This window comes from Suncus etruscus, chromosome 7, assembly GCF_024139225.1.
Source record: "Suncus etruscus isolate mSunEtr1 chromosome 7, mSunEtr1.pri.cur, whole genome shotgun sequence".
Taxonomy (NCBI): domain Eukaryota; kingdom Metazoa; phylum Chordata; class Mammalia; order Eulipotyphla; family Soricidae; genus Suncus; species Suncus etruscus.
Genome location: NC_064854.1, coordinates 119,727,340 through 119,744,450, shown reverse-complemented (window position 1 = coordinate 119,744,450; position 17,111 = coordinate 119,727,340). Strand labels below are relative to the sequence as shown.

At 42.0% G+C, this 17,111-nt stretch overlaps 1 protein-coding gene and 1 pseudogene across 1 annotated transcript; one reads left to right on the top strand and one right to left on the bottom strand.

The window, feature by feature from the left end:
• The first annotated feature begins 1,623 nt into the window (after positions 1-1,623).
• On the top strand, positions 1,624-1,945 carry LOC126014398 (PAT complex subunit Asterix-like; annotated as a pseudogene).
• A 6,643-nt stretch (positions 1,946-8,588) lies between these two features.
• Positions 8,589-9,630, bottom strand: CCRL2 (C-C motif chemokine receptor like 2). The gene has a single exon (XM_049777397.1). It carries the CDS (start codon positions 9,628-9,630, stop codon positions 8,590-8,592), a length of 1,041 nt encoding a protein of 346 aa, XP_049633354.1. The 3' UTR covers position 8,589.
• Positions 9,631-17,111: the final 7,481 nt, after the last annotated feature.

Here is a 17,111-nt window from a genome sequence, read left to right as displayed (position 1 = left end):
AAATTGAGAAAGGACATGAGAGGAAATTCTGCTTTCTGCATAGGGTGTCCAGCAACTTCCTAATATCAGTGACTTTCCTCTAGAAGGAATCATTTATCTGCTCTTTGTATCTTCCATAGACTCATTGATCCCCAATGGCCAAATTTGAAATAGCAGTTCTTCGAACTCAACTAGGGATGCAGAACAATTAAAATTTTTTTAGAATACAATGTTGATAGGAATAGAAGAGCAGTTGTGGGACTGATATCTACAAAAGTAAGGTGAGATAAATGACAGTAAATGAGGTTAGTGAATAAGGAAACATGACACTTCACTTGCACCCTCTAAATCTCTATCAAAAATCTCTCCTGGGGGGCCAGAGTGGTGGCGTAAGTGGTAAGGCATCTTGCCTGCGCTAGCCCCCAGTGTCCCACATGATTTCCCTGCCCAAGCCAGGAGCGTTTTCTGAGTGCATAGTCAGGAGTAACCCCTGCTTGTCACCAGGTGTGGCCCAAAACCAAAACCAAAACCAAAACCAAAAAAACCTCTCCTGGGATTTACCTTAATAAGAAACATGCAGAATTCTGGGAAATATAGTTCAGTAGCCAAGTTGACTCATTATAAAGCCAACGTCTCTACAAAGAGATGATCTTAGGGAGGCAACTCTTATTAGTAAAATGTTTTTAAGAATGATATTCCTGGGGCCGGAACAATAGCACAGTGGTTTTTGCCTTGCACGGGACCAATACAGGATGGACTGTGGCTCGAATTCCGGTATGGTCCCCCGAGCCTGCCAAGAGTGACTTCTGAGTGCAGAGCCAGGAGCAACCTCTGAGCGCTGCTGGGTGTGACCCAACACCCTCCCCCACAATGATATTCTTTGCAACATAAAGTTTGAAGTGATAAAAATGCTATACCAGAGCACAAAGCTTATAGGTATACCAGAATTATTAATTTTATAATCTTATTTATTTAAAGAAATGCATCACATAGTTGACATAATTGATCATAATGCATTTGTTTTTAGATAAGTGAAATCAAAGTTACTGAAAAAACCGGAAAGAAAAAATAAAAAGAAAATGTATAGTAGCAAGCTCATTGGTGAAAATTACTGCATCACCAATAAAGTCACTAATACAATGGAGAAAGTTTAGTAAACTTTTGTTGTTATATGTCCAGTCTATTAAGTTGGGGTGTTCATTTAGAGATGACAGTATCAAACAAATGAAGTTGCCTAGACATTCAAAGCTACCATACTACAAATTTTATATTCAGCTGCAGAGACTCCTGGAAGAAGGCCCTGTTTGAACAGTGGCTTCGGCAGGGTTGTGGCTTGACCTACCCTCTCCTCCTGAGATGGCCAGCATGGCTGGTGTAGTCATAATCTTTCACAGCTCGGTTTACATCTCAGTTCAGAATAGAGTGAGTTTATGGATCTGGTGACTGAGCATGTGGGTGTGGTTACAGCTGCCAAGTTTGCTAAAAGAAGGGAGATACACAAGGAAGGGTGCCTGCACTCACTCCAAAAAAGTCCTGGTGAGGTCAGCTAAACAACTGGAATATCTAGTGTGTAGTCAGATTGGCATACCTACAGAGATAATTTTTATAGTCTTGAAAAAAAAACAAGCATTTGGGGCACAGACCATGTCCACCAACAACATGTGGACCCTCGGAGGCTGAACAAAGTGCCGAGGTACCAGACCCTGTCAACCCAGTGCAACCCAGCCCTGGACTACTCAACCACCCCCCCCCCCCAATGAACCTGCTATACATGATCTTTAGCATGTATGAGTTCAGGCTCAAACTGAAGTAATGTGCTTGGGTTGCTATCTATTGCTCCTTTATTAATTTTGCCAATTCTCAGAGTTCTGAAGACATGAAGCAAATGGGCAGTTTCCTGTTGTCCATCTTGGCTGTAGTGATGCCCTATCTGCAGAACCCGTAACCCATGATGTTCTCCTGGTGAGGACAGCCCAGTGTCCCCTTCTGGACCCCTCCTGACCTCAACCTCCCAATCTGCTACTGCTGCTGCTATTCCCAGCCTGTAAGGCCCAGCGTGGTTGTCCCTGGGGCGTGGGGGGGGGGGCTGTGGCTGTATAGAGGGAGTCAGACCAATCTCCTGGTCCCACTGGGACAGAACAGGGCAACCCCCAGCTTACCTGCTACTACAGGAAAGGAGATGATGCCACCCACACCCACCCATTTCTAGCTGTTGCTTTGTTGTTGTTGTTGGAACCAGTTAATAGAGTTTTGCAATCTAAAAAATAAAGAAAAGAAAAAAGCATTTGGGATGTGTAGAGAGGTCTTCATAGATTATGAATGAACTAAGCAGACTTCAACGCCCTTTGTGGCATTGAGATGCATATGAAAACATGTCTGCAAATAGCAGGAAACATGCAAAAAGTGAGAACATTTGAGATAGGACAAAACAATGTTTTTTGTTTGCTTATTTGTTTGCCTTTTGGCCCACACCGGATGATGCTCGGGGTTTGCTGCTGGCTATGCATTCAGGAATTACTTCCGGTGGTGCTTAGGGGACTATATAAAATGCTGGGGATCAAATCTGGCAAAAGCCTTATACACTGTGCTTTCACTTCAGCCCCCACATACAATGTCTAGGTGGCACATGATTTGCTATTTTTATGTTCCAATATTGGTCTGTGGTAATTATAATTGATTTAGCCATTTTTTATGCTCAGAAATCATGCCCCCCCACTCTTCACCCCAACAAGTCAGTACACCCTCACTAGTCAAACAGCTGCTCCCATTGGACCCACATGTAGAGTTATTTCATTCAGAAGCCACAGATCTTAGTAATATTTCCAATTTATGATGGCAAAAGCTGCTGAAACCTTCTAATATTAAAGTGAGTTATTTAGTTTTCCCAATGGAATATAAACTATTGACAGAAAGTGCTCCCTGTCACCCACAGTCACTTCTCCCTTTGGTTTTGTTGGGAAGCACAAATGCCACCTCTCTCTGGGGGGGGGGGGGGAATCTAATGGTACTTGTATTGCAATTAGAAGTCTCCTCATTCATCCTTCATCCAAACTTTTCTAGTTTATTTAGAAGCGAATTAGCAAAGCCTTTGCCCTCAGTCCTTCAGAGACTGGTGCAGGCACAGATACGCATAAGCAAAATTATCTTCAGATGAACTTGGTCTAAGTTTGCACGTACAGATTGTACACTGTGGAGAATGGAAGGTCTATTCACTTGCATAGGGTCCTGAGATCTGGATCTAGCTGTCTACACCTCCAGGAAACTTGAGGCAAGTGTGCTGCAAAGACAGGCCTTAAAAGGGATTGTGGGCAGGAGCTTTGCTGAGGAAGCTGCCTACAGATTCATAGAGCAGAACTGTTGAACAGATCACATGGTCACAAGCAAAAGAAAACATATTCTATATCGGGTGACATGATCTAGCACTCCTTAATTTCCCTGCAAACAAGAATAAAGAGGTTGAGCCACAGGCCCCCAAATCTTGGAGACAATAGTATTAGTTATGGACCTGTTAGGACTGTGGATGTCTCTAAGGAGAGAGGGGAACCTATGAGAACTCCAAGTCCAGCGCTGTCAGGCTGGCTCCTCTGAAGGAGGCATTCTTCCTGGGTCCCCAGCTGTTGGCAGCATGAGAGCCAGATGGCTGGGAGTAGGTTCCATGGGAAGTGACAGACACCCCTTCCCACCCATTCCCTGGGTAGGCATGGCAGAGGCATCCCAAGTGAATTACCCTTTTATTGAGAGCTAAAGGGAAGGATCAAGAGATTGAAGTTTGAAGCTCACATCAAAGCTTTTCTTGCTAGATGTGCCAGAGATGGCTCTAGGGAAAAGAACTATGCTTCTCTCAGTGGCTATAAATGGGTGGTAAAGGGGAGCAGTGAGCACAGGATTCTCCTCCAATCCTCCAACCTTTGGACTGATATCAAAAATCTAGTGCTTGAATAAAAGGGGATGTACTGGATAGACAGAACCCATATGGATGCACAAGGCAGTGGTTTGTGGAGGCATTTTATGTAAGTAGGAAGAGCATAGGATATCAGGAATGATTCTGTTCATCCAGATAGGAGTGTTGTGTGACTACAGCCTATTTCAACACTTCTGAAGTGAAGCCCTTTGGCTCAATTTCCTTTGAAGAACTTGCTTGCTCGAATGTCTGAAAGTCCACTGGAAGGGGACAGAGGTCAAGAACAGGGCTTGGGTGGGGGAAAAACATAGGCTCATGTGGTCACAGCACATTTGAGAAAGGGAACAAGAGTATTTTTTGTCTAACGGAAATGGCAGATTATCTCAGCTTTCTGTAGCGTAATTTTTTTCATTTGTGCTTCTCGTGATCAAAATCATTTCCATTGTCCTCCTAAATATTTTGCATCAAAAGAAGATTGCTCATGCAATCTCACTATTTTTCTCAAATGTTTCACATCAGAGTGACAGTGTCCTGATAAGGACTTTTTTTTTTTCATGTTAGAAAACAATTTACAGGGTGAGAATGATAATGATAGTTCAATAGACTGGACCACATGCTTTGTATGCAGGATGCATGGGTTTGATCCCGGAAATTCTTGATAACTCGAAACTCGAGATAATGATTTCCTGAGTGTCTTCCAGAAGACTGAATATCATTAGGTGTGGTTCCCAAAACAAAAATAAACATAACATACAGGTTAAAGAAAGAAATACTGGGCCCGGAGAGATAGCACAGCGGTGTTTGCCTTGCAAGCAGCTGATCCAGAAACAAAGGTGGTTGGTTCGAATCCCGGTGTCCCCATATGGTCCCCTGTGGCTGCCAGGAGCTATTTCTGAGTAGACAGCCAGGAGTAACCCCTGAGCACCACCGGGTTTGACCCAAAAACAAAAAACAAACAAACAAACAAACAAACAAACAAAAACAAAAACAAAAAAAAAAGAAAGAAAGAAATACTGAGAGCATAGCAGGTAGATTTTTTAGTCTTGCACACAGCTGACCTTGGTTTAAGATCCTGCGTCCCATAAGGTTTCCTGAGCCTGCAAAGAGTGATTTCTGAGTGCAGAGCCAGGAGTAACTCCTGAGCAATGCCGAGTGTGGCCCTCTTTCTAAAAAGGAAAACTGTTTTCTTGTCTACATCTTACTCACTTTCTTATTTAAAAAAAATTAAAAATACAACCAATTCCTAAATTGAATCTCGGTGCGATACACAGTTACAAGGCTGTTCATGATTGAGTTTCAGTCATATAATGTACAACACCCATCCTGTCACCGGTGCACATATCTATCCACCAGTGTCCCTCCTCTTCATTTCTTCCCCTCTTCCCTCTGCCCTCTTCTCTACCTCTCTCTATGGCAGACATTTTCCCTGTGCCTCTCTTCCTGTTTCCCTTTTAGACACTTGTCATGCTCTTCTTAGTTTTTATTTATTGTTTGTTTTTTCAGTGCAATAATGGAAAGGTGTATCCTATTTTTTTCTCTTTAGAATAACTATCCTGTTCTGACAGAGGAGGGAGATCATGTTGGACCATTAATGTTCCACAAACATCTTCTATGTGTGTGGGCAATTATAGTCAGATCATTTGTTACAAATCTTTGATTTTCTGTAACTATTCAACTGTCAGTCACAGTAAGAGTCTGCAGGTTTTTTGTTTTGTTTTGGTTTTTGGGCCACACCCGTTTGACGCTCAGGGGTTACTCCTGGCTATGTGCTCAAAAATCGCCCCTGGCTTGGGGGGACCATATGGGATGCCGGGGGATCGAACCACTGTCTGTCCTATGCTAGCGCTTGCAAGGCAGACACCTTACCTCTAGCGCCACCTTCCCGGCCCCGAGTTTGCAGGTCTTTAGTCTCTCTAGATTCTATATTTAAAAAAATTTTTTTTTTAAATTTCTGCGGTGGAGGGAGGACAAATTTGGTGAGGGTAATTCCCCTGATTAATGTCAATATGTACCTAAAATATTACTGTGAAAGATATGTAAGCCACCATGATTAAAATAAAAAATATATTAAAAAATAAAAATAATAATTTTTTTAAATTTTTATTTTATTGAACCATTGTGAGCTACAAAGTCCTTCTTAGTTGAATTTCAGACGTACAGTAAATCAGAGTCATTCCCACCACCAGTGTTGACTTCCTACCACCAATGTTTCCAGAATGTTCCTATACTACCACCCTTTGGCCCCTGGTCTGCCATTCTAACAGGACCATTTAAGTTTAGATTGTTAAAATTTAGGCGTCTTTTTTTTCCTCTTTGGTTTTGGGCCTCACCTGGCAGTGCTCGGGGTTACTTTTGGCTCTGCACTCAGAAATTGCTCTTGGCATACTTGGGGGACCATATTGAATGCTGGGGATTGAACCCGGGTCAGTCCCAGGTTGGCTGTGTGCAAGGAAAATTTCCTACCACTGTGCCATCACTCTGGCCCATAGTTTAGGTGTCTTTATTTTATTGTTTTTGATTTGGGTTGGATATTTAGTTCTGTCATTTTTTTCTCCACAAATGCACCTGTAGACTCTATGTTTTATCCCAAAGATGCTGACAAAATAATTATTTGTCATTATGATGTTTATAAATAAAGTGCAAGTGCCATTTTCTTGAAGATTTCTCTTTTACATGTGGTGGAAATGGAGAGAGGAAATCCAGACTTTTTTGGTTTAATTGTTTTAAGAGGATTTACCTCTTTTTCTTCACTTCTTAAAACTCTTGATCTCTTCCTGATGCCATGCATAAATCAAATGTATTAAGTCAAAATGTCAAATCATAATTATAAATCAAAATGTCAAATCAAATAAAAAATCAAAATTAAATCAAATGCCAAATCAAAATGTATTAAATATCTAAAAAGTAGTTCATGATTAGATATTAGACCTGAATCCATAAGGTACATAGAGGAAAATATCGAAAGAACTTTCCATGACCTTGAAACTAGAGGCATCTTTAAAGATGAAATGCCACTGACCAAGCAGGTGGTAGCAAACATAAACAAATAGAACTACATTAAATTAAGACATTTCTGCACCTCAAAGAAAACAAAGACCAGAATACAAATCCTTTCCTGATGAATGAATGAAACACGAATGAAGGCTTTCAGGTTAGGGGTGTATATGGAGGCCTCTACTACTCAGAAAATAAAATTTTCTTCTTTGGAGCTGGAGAGATAGTTTAGTAGGCAGGGCATTTGTCTCACATGAGACTGACCTAGGTTAAATCTCTGACATCCCCTGTGGTTCATCTGTGCCCACCAGGAGTAATTCCCAAGTACAAAGCCAAGAGTAACCCCTGAGCATCATCACTGAGTGTGGCTCCCAGATGAACAAACAAAACATTCTCATTTAATCAATATAAAACAAATTTTCAATCACTTTCCTTAATGGAAAGTAGGAATAAAAGACCCTTTTTGTTTGGGCCAAATTCAAGCTTTGGGTGGGTTCAATGCCACTGAGTATGTGTTTGCAGATATCCACTTCAGATGGAAGGAGAGGCCCAGTGAGTCCCTCCAAAGTGCCTCAAGAGGGACAGTGCTGGCCCCTATGCTTGAGTGCAGAGGAACAGTGACTGGGTGGAGTTGCAGCAGGCATCACACTAGGCCTCTTTGTGCAAAGAAGTACACCAATTCAGCACATGTCTAAGGACTCAGCCATGAACAGTGACTGCATCCCACAGCAGAAAGGCAGAGGTGACCTCTAGGCCTGAGGGACAGAGACCAGTCATTAAGAACCCAGTGAATATGGGTTTAGCAATTAACCATCAACAGGATGATTTGGGAGCAAGAAAGAGCCAACTTCACATAGCTGGGGCCTCTGGGACCCTTGTGAGGAATAGATCTGCTGACTTGGGAGCCTGTACACTGCTAGTGCAGTTATAGAAGAAGATGAGCATAATTTTATAGTTGTGAGCTGGTGAGGTCCAAGACACTAAAGAACAAAACATGCATTAAGGTCAGCACTTCTAAACAACAACTACAATTGGTAAATACTGGGAAATAAATGCTAGAAAACACATCAGTTTTGGGTACTTAGGGGCTTAAGGCTGTGTTCTGAAGAAGCCACGATATTACTTTTTATCTGCAGCGTCCAGGTCTTTCCATGACTATAGAAAAAGAAAACCTGTTTGGAAAACAACTTTAATGTGCACTTCTGAGCAGAATGCAGTCCAGTTGTGTTCTTAAGCACCTTTCATTGAACATGTCTTCTTGCCACTTGTTGAAAGTGTGGCATGCAGGATGAAGTTGAGACTCTGGAGAAAATGACTCCTGTGTCTGTGTCCTGACCCTGTAATGTCTAGCCAAATGTCTGAGCCTGTTCTCCCTCAGAGAAATAGCTCTAATTCTACATACATCTCTGTGGTAGCAATGAAACAGGCAGGAGCCTGTGTTTGTGAATAGCATGGTGCTCAGAAAAATCAGTTCTTAGTAAATGTTTACTTTGCTGCTTCCAAATCACCTCTATCTTATTTTGCATGCAACTGTGTAAAGAATAAAAAGCACCCCTTAGACAAAATATAAATTGAGACATTTCGTGAGAAATTTATTTATTTTAAATAGAGGTCATACCCAGCAGTGCTCTGGGGCCCTTGGAGATACTTGAGGACTCTGGGCTAGGCACAAACTCCACTGCTTGATTCACATCCCTTGTCCATAGAAAATTAATTTAAACATGAGAGGTACAGTTGACTTCTCCTAGTGAGGTGTCTTGTGCAGATTCTGGACGTGACTGATGTGGACTGGCTGTCCACAGATGGCAGAGGTGTGTCCTAAAGGCCTTGTCAAGAATCACATAGAGGAACGGATTGATGCAGCTATGGATGGCGGCCATAATTTTTGTTACCTGAACACCCTTATCCAAGTTGTAGGCTCTCTTGCAGTCACTGAGAGAAAAGTTCTCTCTGAACGTAGACAGGAAAAGTGCAATATTATAGGGCCCCCACATCAAGAGGAAAACAACCATTATGGCAAAGACAAGCTTGAATAGGTCAGACCTTCTATCCTTGTACCTTAATGTTTTTCTCAAGCGTACATAGCAAAACACAAAAGTAAAAAGTGGAAAAAGAAATCCCAAGATGTTCATTTTTAAAGTTAGAAAATGCTTCCAGAATGGCCCCTCTGCAGGCAGAAACTCAGGCTTGTTAAAGGAGCATAGATTTTCCTGGCCTTCCCTGTGAGGCCTATAATATAGAAATTCAGGCAAAGTGAGCAGAATGATAATGATCCAGGCCACAGCGTTGATGATGATACTGCAGAGCCTCATCCTGGCAGCCTTGGAACATCTCATGTTGAAAACCACCAGGTACCTCTGCACAGTCAGAAGAGTGTTTCCAAGAGCCTGGCCATATAGTCCCAAGGAGTAGAGGCCTACAACAACTATACACACGGAGTTGCTGAGAAGTCCCCCATGGTTGGCTGTGTAAGCCCAGAATGGCAGAGCCAGCAAGAAGCAAACATTAGAAATGGCCACATTGAGGAAATAGATGTTTTCCACATGCCTAAGTCCTTTGTACTTCATTAGGACAAGCATCACCATTATGTTTCCCAGGATGCCCACCACGAACACTGAGAAATAGAGTAGTGGGGCCAGCTGGGCCAAGAGGATGCTGGCGTTATACTTCTGGCAGGGAGGCCCTGGGATGTTATCCAGTTCATCCTCTATGAGCACATCATAGTCTTCGTCTGGTGCTGCCGTGTAGTTAGCCATCAGCGGGCTGCCCTGTGGAGATACGTATGATTATTTTCTCTCCATTCAGCAATCCAGTCCTGGAGGAAGCAAACGGGACATGTGTCCAGACTGTCCCACTTTCCCTTCTCTGAGATTTAACTTTAGTCTAAGTAGGGCTATAGTAAATATATCTCTCCCATGTCCCCAGAGCAGCTGCTCTCATTCATCTTTGGTGGTGTTGACACCCCAGAAGAGAGAAAAAGCAACTGTCCACTTTCTTCAGAGAACTCGGATTGGACCTACCTGAAAAGAAGGGAGCAGGAGAAAACACCCACGATGGGACAGAAGCCAGAGTCCGTGGTGTCGGTTCAAGAAATCCGAGTCAGTGACAGCGACAGCGCTGTGTTTAGAAAGCTGGCCCAGCCTCTACGGCCTCTGTGACAGGCTGAGAAGTCTGACGTCTCACAAAGGACGAAAACAAATGTTTGTAAAAGTGAAACTGCCCCGAGTAGCCACATGGATCAAAGGGGTTAAAAACATCCAAGACTTACCATTGACCCAGGCTCCCAGGGGAGGGTACAGCCTTCTGACCCACTATCCAAGTTGCTGTGGGAAAGGCCTGGGGCAGCAGCACCATAGCTTTCTTCTCAGTGACCAGCCCTGACCCTAAAGACAACAGAAGTCCCTATTTTTTCCAACTAGCAGCTCTTACCCCAACCCTATCCCGTCATAGGCCTCCCCAAAATTAAGTAACTTGAAAGCTGCCCCAGATCTCCTGGGTTTTTTAGAGCTTCTGAGAGAAACAGGGAAGTTGTTTTCTCCTCCTGCTTCCCCTTCACCCCGCCTTTGATTTCACCACTGGCTGTCGTCCTGGCAGGGTAGATAAAGGAACTAAGTCACTGCTGGGCTCCTGTGATAGCAGTGAAGAATAAACAGGCACTTCTGACACAGGCTACTCTGAGCAAGTGACAGCTAGAAGTTGGAAACTAGTCTCCTGTCTCCACCTCATCCCCCCACATTTAGACCCCAAGGGATGGCAATGCCCCAGTCAGTGTGAACTCGACATCATTCTCCTATGGGAATACCTCAGGGAGTGAGCAGCGTGTGCCTGGGAGTTTATAGCCACGTTGGAAAAATACCATGTGCTTTGGATGACGGGTGGGGGAACTCAGGGAGGATGGACTCTAATGGTAGTCACAGAGCCATGCCAGTTGAGCAAGACTTTCAGAGACAGGGACTGTTGTGCTCATAAGTGTGGGGGCTATGAGGGTTATGGGGGAAATGGATGATCAGAAATCAAGACACCAGACTCTGCTCCCAGAGGAAGTTTCAGGGAGGAAAACTCCATGGTTAGCTAGTTGAGGCGTCCTCATGTTGACTGATAAATTGTGAGAGGAACAAACAAGCTCAACCTCAGTGGGATGATGGGGGCAGGGGCAAGGCTTGAGGTCAGTGGGACCGGAAATAGAAGAGCACCCTGTGGAGGTGGTGGGGTAGCTTTGGGAAGGAGGAAATGAGAACTAAGAAACATGTCTGAACCTCACCCAATCAATTGTGCCTGTAATGGACCTACTTTGGAAACAGGGCTGACATATTGGTTCAGTAGATAGGCACCAGTTTAACCCCATAGAGGAATCTGAAGCATTCAATCTGCTCAATCCACAATGTGTTCCTGTTGGAATAGAAATAGAAACTATTCAGAGAAAGGAAGAAAAATAAATATTAAGGGCCCAGCCGAATATTTGATAAGCAATTAAATTTAACTCAAAGGGAAACATTTCTGTGTCCCCAGCATGGCGGGGATGGTGCCATGGGAACCATGGCTGAGACCGTTTCCCAACAATTCTATGTCCTGGGAAATTTTGCCTGTTCATGGTTGTGGCCCTCATCTTGGAATCAGTCATGGCCCTTCCTCCTGAAGCTCATCTTAGCTGAATAGGTCATTTAGGGCTATTCAAGGGCTCCCCATAACCTTCACTGAGGAAGTGAGTGTGGCTTATGAGGTCTGGTGGCCTGAAATTCAATTGGGAGTCCCAGGCCAAAAATGGAGGAGTTAGTCAAACTTAGAATTGGAAAATCCCACAAATCACACCTCATATGGTTATGTGGAAACCAGAAAAAGCATGCTAGCAGCACCTCATCTGTCACAGAATCATGTGAACTGTAGTTTCCCAAAGAAAACAAGAACTTCCTGTAGTTAGTTTGGCCTTCACTTTCAGTATGATTTTATGTTGGCTTCATTCCTAGTAACCTGCATATCTATACTCAGGCCAAAATTCTAGGCTAGGGTACGATTTTTGTAGCAGGGAGGGTTCTTGTTAGGGTGAGGGTTTAGGTTTAGCTCTGCTTAAAGTTCAGTATTTCTTTACATGACTGAGACACAACTACAATCATGTTTGTAATCAAAGTGTTTAAATAAAGATATTAATAAAAATAAAGTTGAGGGGCCGGCGAGGTGGCGCTAGAGGTAAGGCGTCTGCCTTGCAAGCACTAGCCAAGGAAAGATCGCGACCACGGTTCAAGCCCCTGGCGTCCCATATGGTCCCCCCAAGCCAGGGGCAATTTCTGAGCGCTTAGCCAGGAGTAACCCCTGAGCATCAAACGGGTGTGGCCCGAAAAACAAAACAACAACAACAACAAAAAAATAAAGTTGAGTATTTGAGGGGGGTAGTGGTTTTGGGCCATTTCCAATGGTCTCAGGGATTACTTCTGACTTTGTAATCAGGAATCACTCCTGGTAGGCTCAGAGGATGGGATGCTCTAAAGTATTCAAGTATTCAAGTTAGGTATAGGTTGATTGTAAAACTTAAGAAAATTATTTGGTTAAGTCCTGGGGTATGGTAAAGTTATTGTTAGGTTAGTATTAAGATTACAACTCCTATTTGGGTCTGAGTTTAGGTTTTGGTTATGTTCAAAGTTGTAAAAGAAAATTCATCGGAGCTGTGGTGCAGCAGTAGTGTGTTCGCCTTGCATGCTAGAACATATCGAGATTTGATCCCCAGCGTCCCATATGGTTCCCCAAGCCAGGAGCGATTTCTGAGCACATATCCAGGAGTAACCCCTGAGCATCACTGGGTGTGGCCCAAAACATCCCCCCCAAAAAAGAAAGTTCAATATAGGAAATTGTTGCACCATAACCTAAGAGGAATCTGATCAGAAGGCCCACTGAGAAGTTTTTCTCTCAGTATGGATGGCTTATCAAGATTTCTAAGGGGGGGTGCTGGAGAGATAGCATGAAGGTAGAGCATTTACATTGTATGCAGAAGAACAGTGATTTGAATCCCAGCATCCCATATGGTCCCCCGAGCCTGCCAGGAGCGATTTCTGAGCGTAGAGCCAGGAGTGTGACCCCCCTAGACCCTCCCAAATAAAAAGATTTCAAAGAGGAATCTCATCAGAAAGTCCACTGAGAAGTTTTTCCCTCAGTGTGAATGGCTTATCAAAATTTTTGTTAATGGAATTGACATTCTGCATGCTTTGTAACAAATATTTAATTAAGCTAAGGATGAATCTCCCTTCTGGTGTATTTAATGTGTATATAGTTGAACCTTATACTTCCTAAAATAAGGATTTTTACAGATAAATATAATCTTGATTAATTTCTCTTTCCCTGGAAAACTCAGCACCAGAAGATACTTAAAATTTTTTTTATTTCTTTTTGTCTTCTAAATGCCCTTGCAGTTTTATACAGAAAGTAAAATTATTCTTTTTGGACATCTCTAAAAGACTTTGAGTATTTGCTAATAAATTCTTGCCTCAGAACTAACATCCAAAGTTTTATCCAGGAAATAGCATTGGGTTATTGAGAAAACCTTCACCAGGTAGATTTGCATCTCTTTCAGATAAGCTTGTTTTTTTTTTTTCCCTAAAAACAATTTCTTAGTCAGATCTTAAGAAGTTAGTTATCTGTATTTAGCCCCTAAAATAAAACCTGCTCCCTGTGAAAATAGGAAAAACCGGCTCCTTGCAAAATCCCCTAATCAGTACTGACATTAAAGACTAGCCTGATAGGAACTGCTTTAACATGTTAAAATTTATCTTCTCTTTTAACCTTGGACTCTTACTTGAAATATATCTATTCATCAGGAGCCATGTGAATTTTTTTTTATTTTTCCGTTTACAAAAGAATTATGCTGTAATTTAACAAAGGAGAACATTCTTTTTATACCATAGAAAAAACTGTGGCTGGCTAAATCCCCCATTTATACGCCTTCTTCTTTACATTAAAACCAGAACCCCTTGTTCTCCCACATACATTGTTTTTGGGACACACCCGACAGTGCTCAAGGGTTACTCCTGGCTCTACACTCAGAAATCACTCCTGGCAGGCTTGGAGGACCATGTGGGATGCTGGGATTAGAACCACCATCCTTCTGCATGAAAGGCAAATACCCTACCTCCATGCTATCTCACCGGCCCCTCCCACATACATTGTGTGGTCTCTCATTTCTTCATATTTTGCCGTTTGGCATTCGTGTTACCCACTCTCCTGGGGAAACTCAAAAGAAGTTCTCTAATGCAACCAGCAGGGCACTTGACAATTTTAGGCTAATTGGAAATTTTAGAATGAGGCTAGAGAAAAGTTAGTATAGGGATAGGGATAGGATTAGATTTAGGATTTTGGCTAAAGTTATATTGTGAGATGGGGCCGGAGAGATGGCACGAAGGTAGGGCGTTTGCCTTGTAAGCAGAAGGACAATGGTTTAAATCCCAGCATCCCATATGGTCCCCCAAGTCTGCCAGGAGTGATTTCTGAGTGTAGAGTCAGAGCACTTCTGGGTGTGGCCCCAAAACCAAAAACCACCTCCCCCAAAGTTATATTGTGAGATTTCAGATTAAAGATAGGATTTAGATGTAGATTATACTCAAAGTGACAATGAAAGTAAGGTATAGGATGAATGTCAAATTGAGGATATTTGGTAAGTTAAGGCATAAACAGGATTAAACTTTAGTATAAGGGTTTGAGTTTGGATTAGGATTAGGCTAAAACTTAATGTTAGGGTTGTGTTTTATATATGATCAAATTGTAAATGAATGGTAGGTACAGGATGATTGTTTAATTTAGGCTGATTGGTAGTATAAGACCTATGCTAGGGTACAGTAAATATAGGGTTGGAATTAGGCTTAGGTTTTGGCTTTCGGTTAGGCAGCATGAAAAGATTTCAATTAGAATCAATTCAAAGTAAAAAATGAAAGTAGTTTTAGGTTGATTGTTTCATTTAATTCCAGGTAAAATTAAGGTTATTTTAGGGCTAGGGTAAGGGTTAGGATTAGTATTAGGATTGCTGTTAGGATTAGGGTTTAAATTTGTATTTGTGGAGAGCTAAGAATTAACATTTGCTATAGGAAGATTGTTCAATTTAGACTAAATGTTATGTTAAGTTTTAGTCTTATTATGGTGTTAGTGTTAGAATTAGTATTTTGGAAAGAGTTTGGGTTCCTGTTAGGGTTAGGGTTTAGGTTTTGGCTCTGTATACAGTTGAAAGTGCAAGTTAGATATTGGGTGATTGTTAAATTGAGGTCAATTGTTTGGTTTAGTTGTAGGCAAGAGAAAGGTTATTGTTAAAATTATGGTTAGAGTTAGGGTTAGAATTTGGGTTAACTATGTTACAAGTTAAAAATGAAAATTTGGGGCCCGGAGAGATAGCACAGCAGCGTTTGCCTTGCAAGCAGCCAATCCAGGACCAAAGGTGGTTGGTTCAAATCCCGGTGTCCCATATGGTCCCCCGTGCCTGCCAGGAGCTATTTCTGAGCAGACAGCCAGGAGTCACCCCTGAGCACCGCTGGGTGTGGCTCAAAAACCAAAAAAAAAAAAAAAAAAAAAAAAAGAAAATTTGGCATGCAACAATTAGAAGGTTATCCATTGGATTGGAAGATCCATTAGCAATATTAGACTAATTGGAAGGCTTATACCTAGGCTACAGTATAGATTAGGGATAGGATTAGGTAACCCTAAAGGATTAGGACAAGGCTGAGATTTTGGGTTAGGTTTAGGGTTTTGGTATGACTGTGCTTAAAGTTGACAATGAATGCTAGGAATAGGTTGAATATTAAATTTTGGGCAATCAGAACATTTAGGCATAGGTACAGATAAGGGTTTGAGTGAAGGGTTAGAGTTAAGGTAAGGGTTTATGTTAGGGTCATGGTTTACTTTTGCTCTTTTGAAAGTTGACAATGAAAATTAGGTATAGGACAATTGTTTATTTGAAGTAAAATAATGAAAGCTTTAGGCTTAAGTTTAGGATTAGGGTTAGGTTTTGGATTAGGTTCCAGAATTCACAATGAAATTTAGGTCTAGGTAGATATTAGAATAATTGGTAAATATAGACCTAGCCATAGTTAAAGGTTAGTATAAAAGTTTGAGTGAGGATTATGATCAAAGTTAGGGTTTGGGTTTGGCTAAGTTCAAAGTTCTAAATGAAAAATTTAGGTATATGACATTTATTTTTCTTTTTAAGTTTTATTAATGCCTGATTATTTACAAAGTTGTTCATATAGAGTTATTTCAGACAAACAATGTTCCAGCACCAAACCCACCATCAGTGTTCCCTTCTCTCCACCAATATCCTTAAATTCTCTCTTTTCTTTGACATCATTGAACATCCTTATTGTAGTGTCACTAAAGACAATAAGAGTTTACTGGTGTTGCTGAGACATAAGGGACTGTGGTGTGGGCCCTTTTATATGGTGGAGCCAGCTGCAACCTATTTGGAAGGGAGGAACTCTGTTTCCCATCCCATTCTGGATTAGACCTATTAATGTCAGCTGGATGCAAGCCTCACCTGGAATGGTCAGAGCAGCCGGCAGAAAGATGTGAGGAGAGAGGCCAGGGAATAAGGGGATTTTTGCAAGCTGGCCTTGAATATAAAAGAAAGTCTCTGTTTAGAGACTTGTGTTCTCGGTTATTATGAGTGCAGCATGAGCTAAGGAGAAAGCCATCCAAGTCAAACAACCTGTCTAGTTGTCTAATAGTGCCATAAGCATTGCAAACGCTATCTTTACATACTTCCTGATTTAATGATGCCAGGGGCATTGTAACCAATATCTTTGCATACCATCCAAATCAATGATGCCATGTACCTTGTGACTGTTGTCTACACATACCATCTTATTGCTGTAATGCCTAAGCTCTATTACCCACATTCTGTTTCCTGCCTAAAGTTTCCCCTTAAAATAAGTCTTGTCCCTCCCTTCAATAAATGAAGTCTATTGTTCTGACAATTCTTCCCTCTGAGTGGTCTGTGGCTCAGTCCGGCCTCTGAGGCTACGGGCTGGAAGAGACCCTCACCTACTCTTGCATCAGCCTTGTTGGGAGGGGGTGGGGGCTAGTGCCAGAACCCTACAGAAAGATAAACTGGTTTTAAAATTGAGGCGAATGAGTAGGCTTAGGCCTAGTCAAGGAAGCTTATTACAGGATTTGGGTTAGGGTTAGAGTTAGGGCTTGTTCTCTTTTTAGAGTTAGTTTTTTTTTTTTTTTATTTTTAATTTTTGGGCCACACCCGGTAATGCTCAGGGTTTAC

What these genes read in the sequence shown, in the direction of transcription:
- CCRL2 (XM_049777397.1), bottom strand. Translation starts at nt 9,630, where the DNA reads ATGGCTAACTACACGGCAGCACCAGACGAAGACTATGATGTGCTCATA.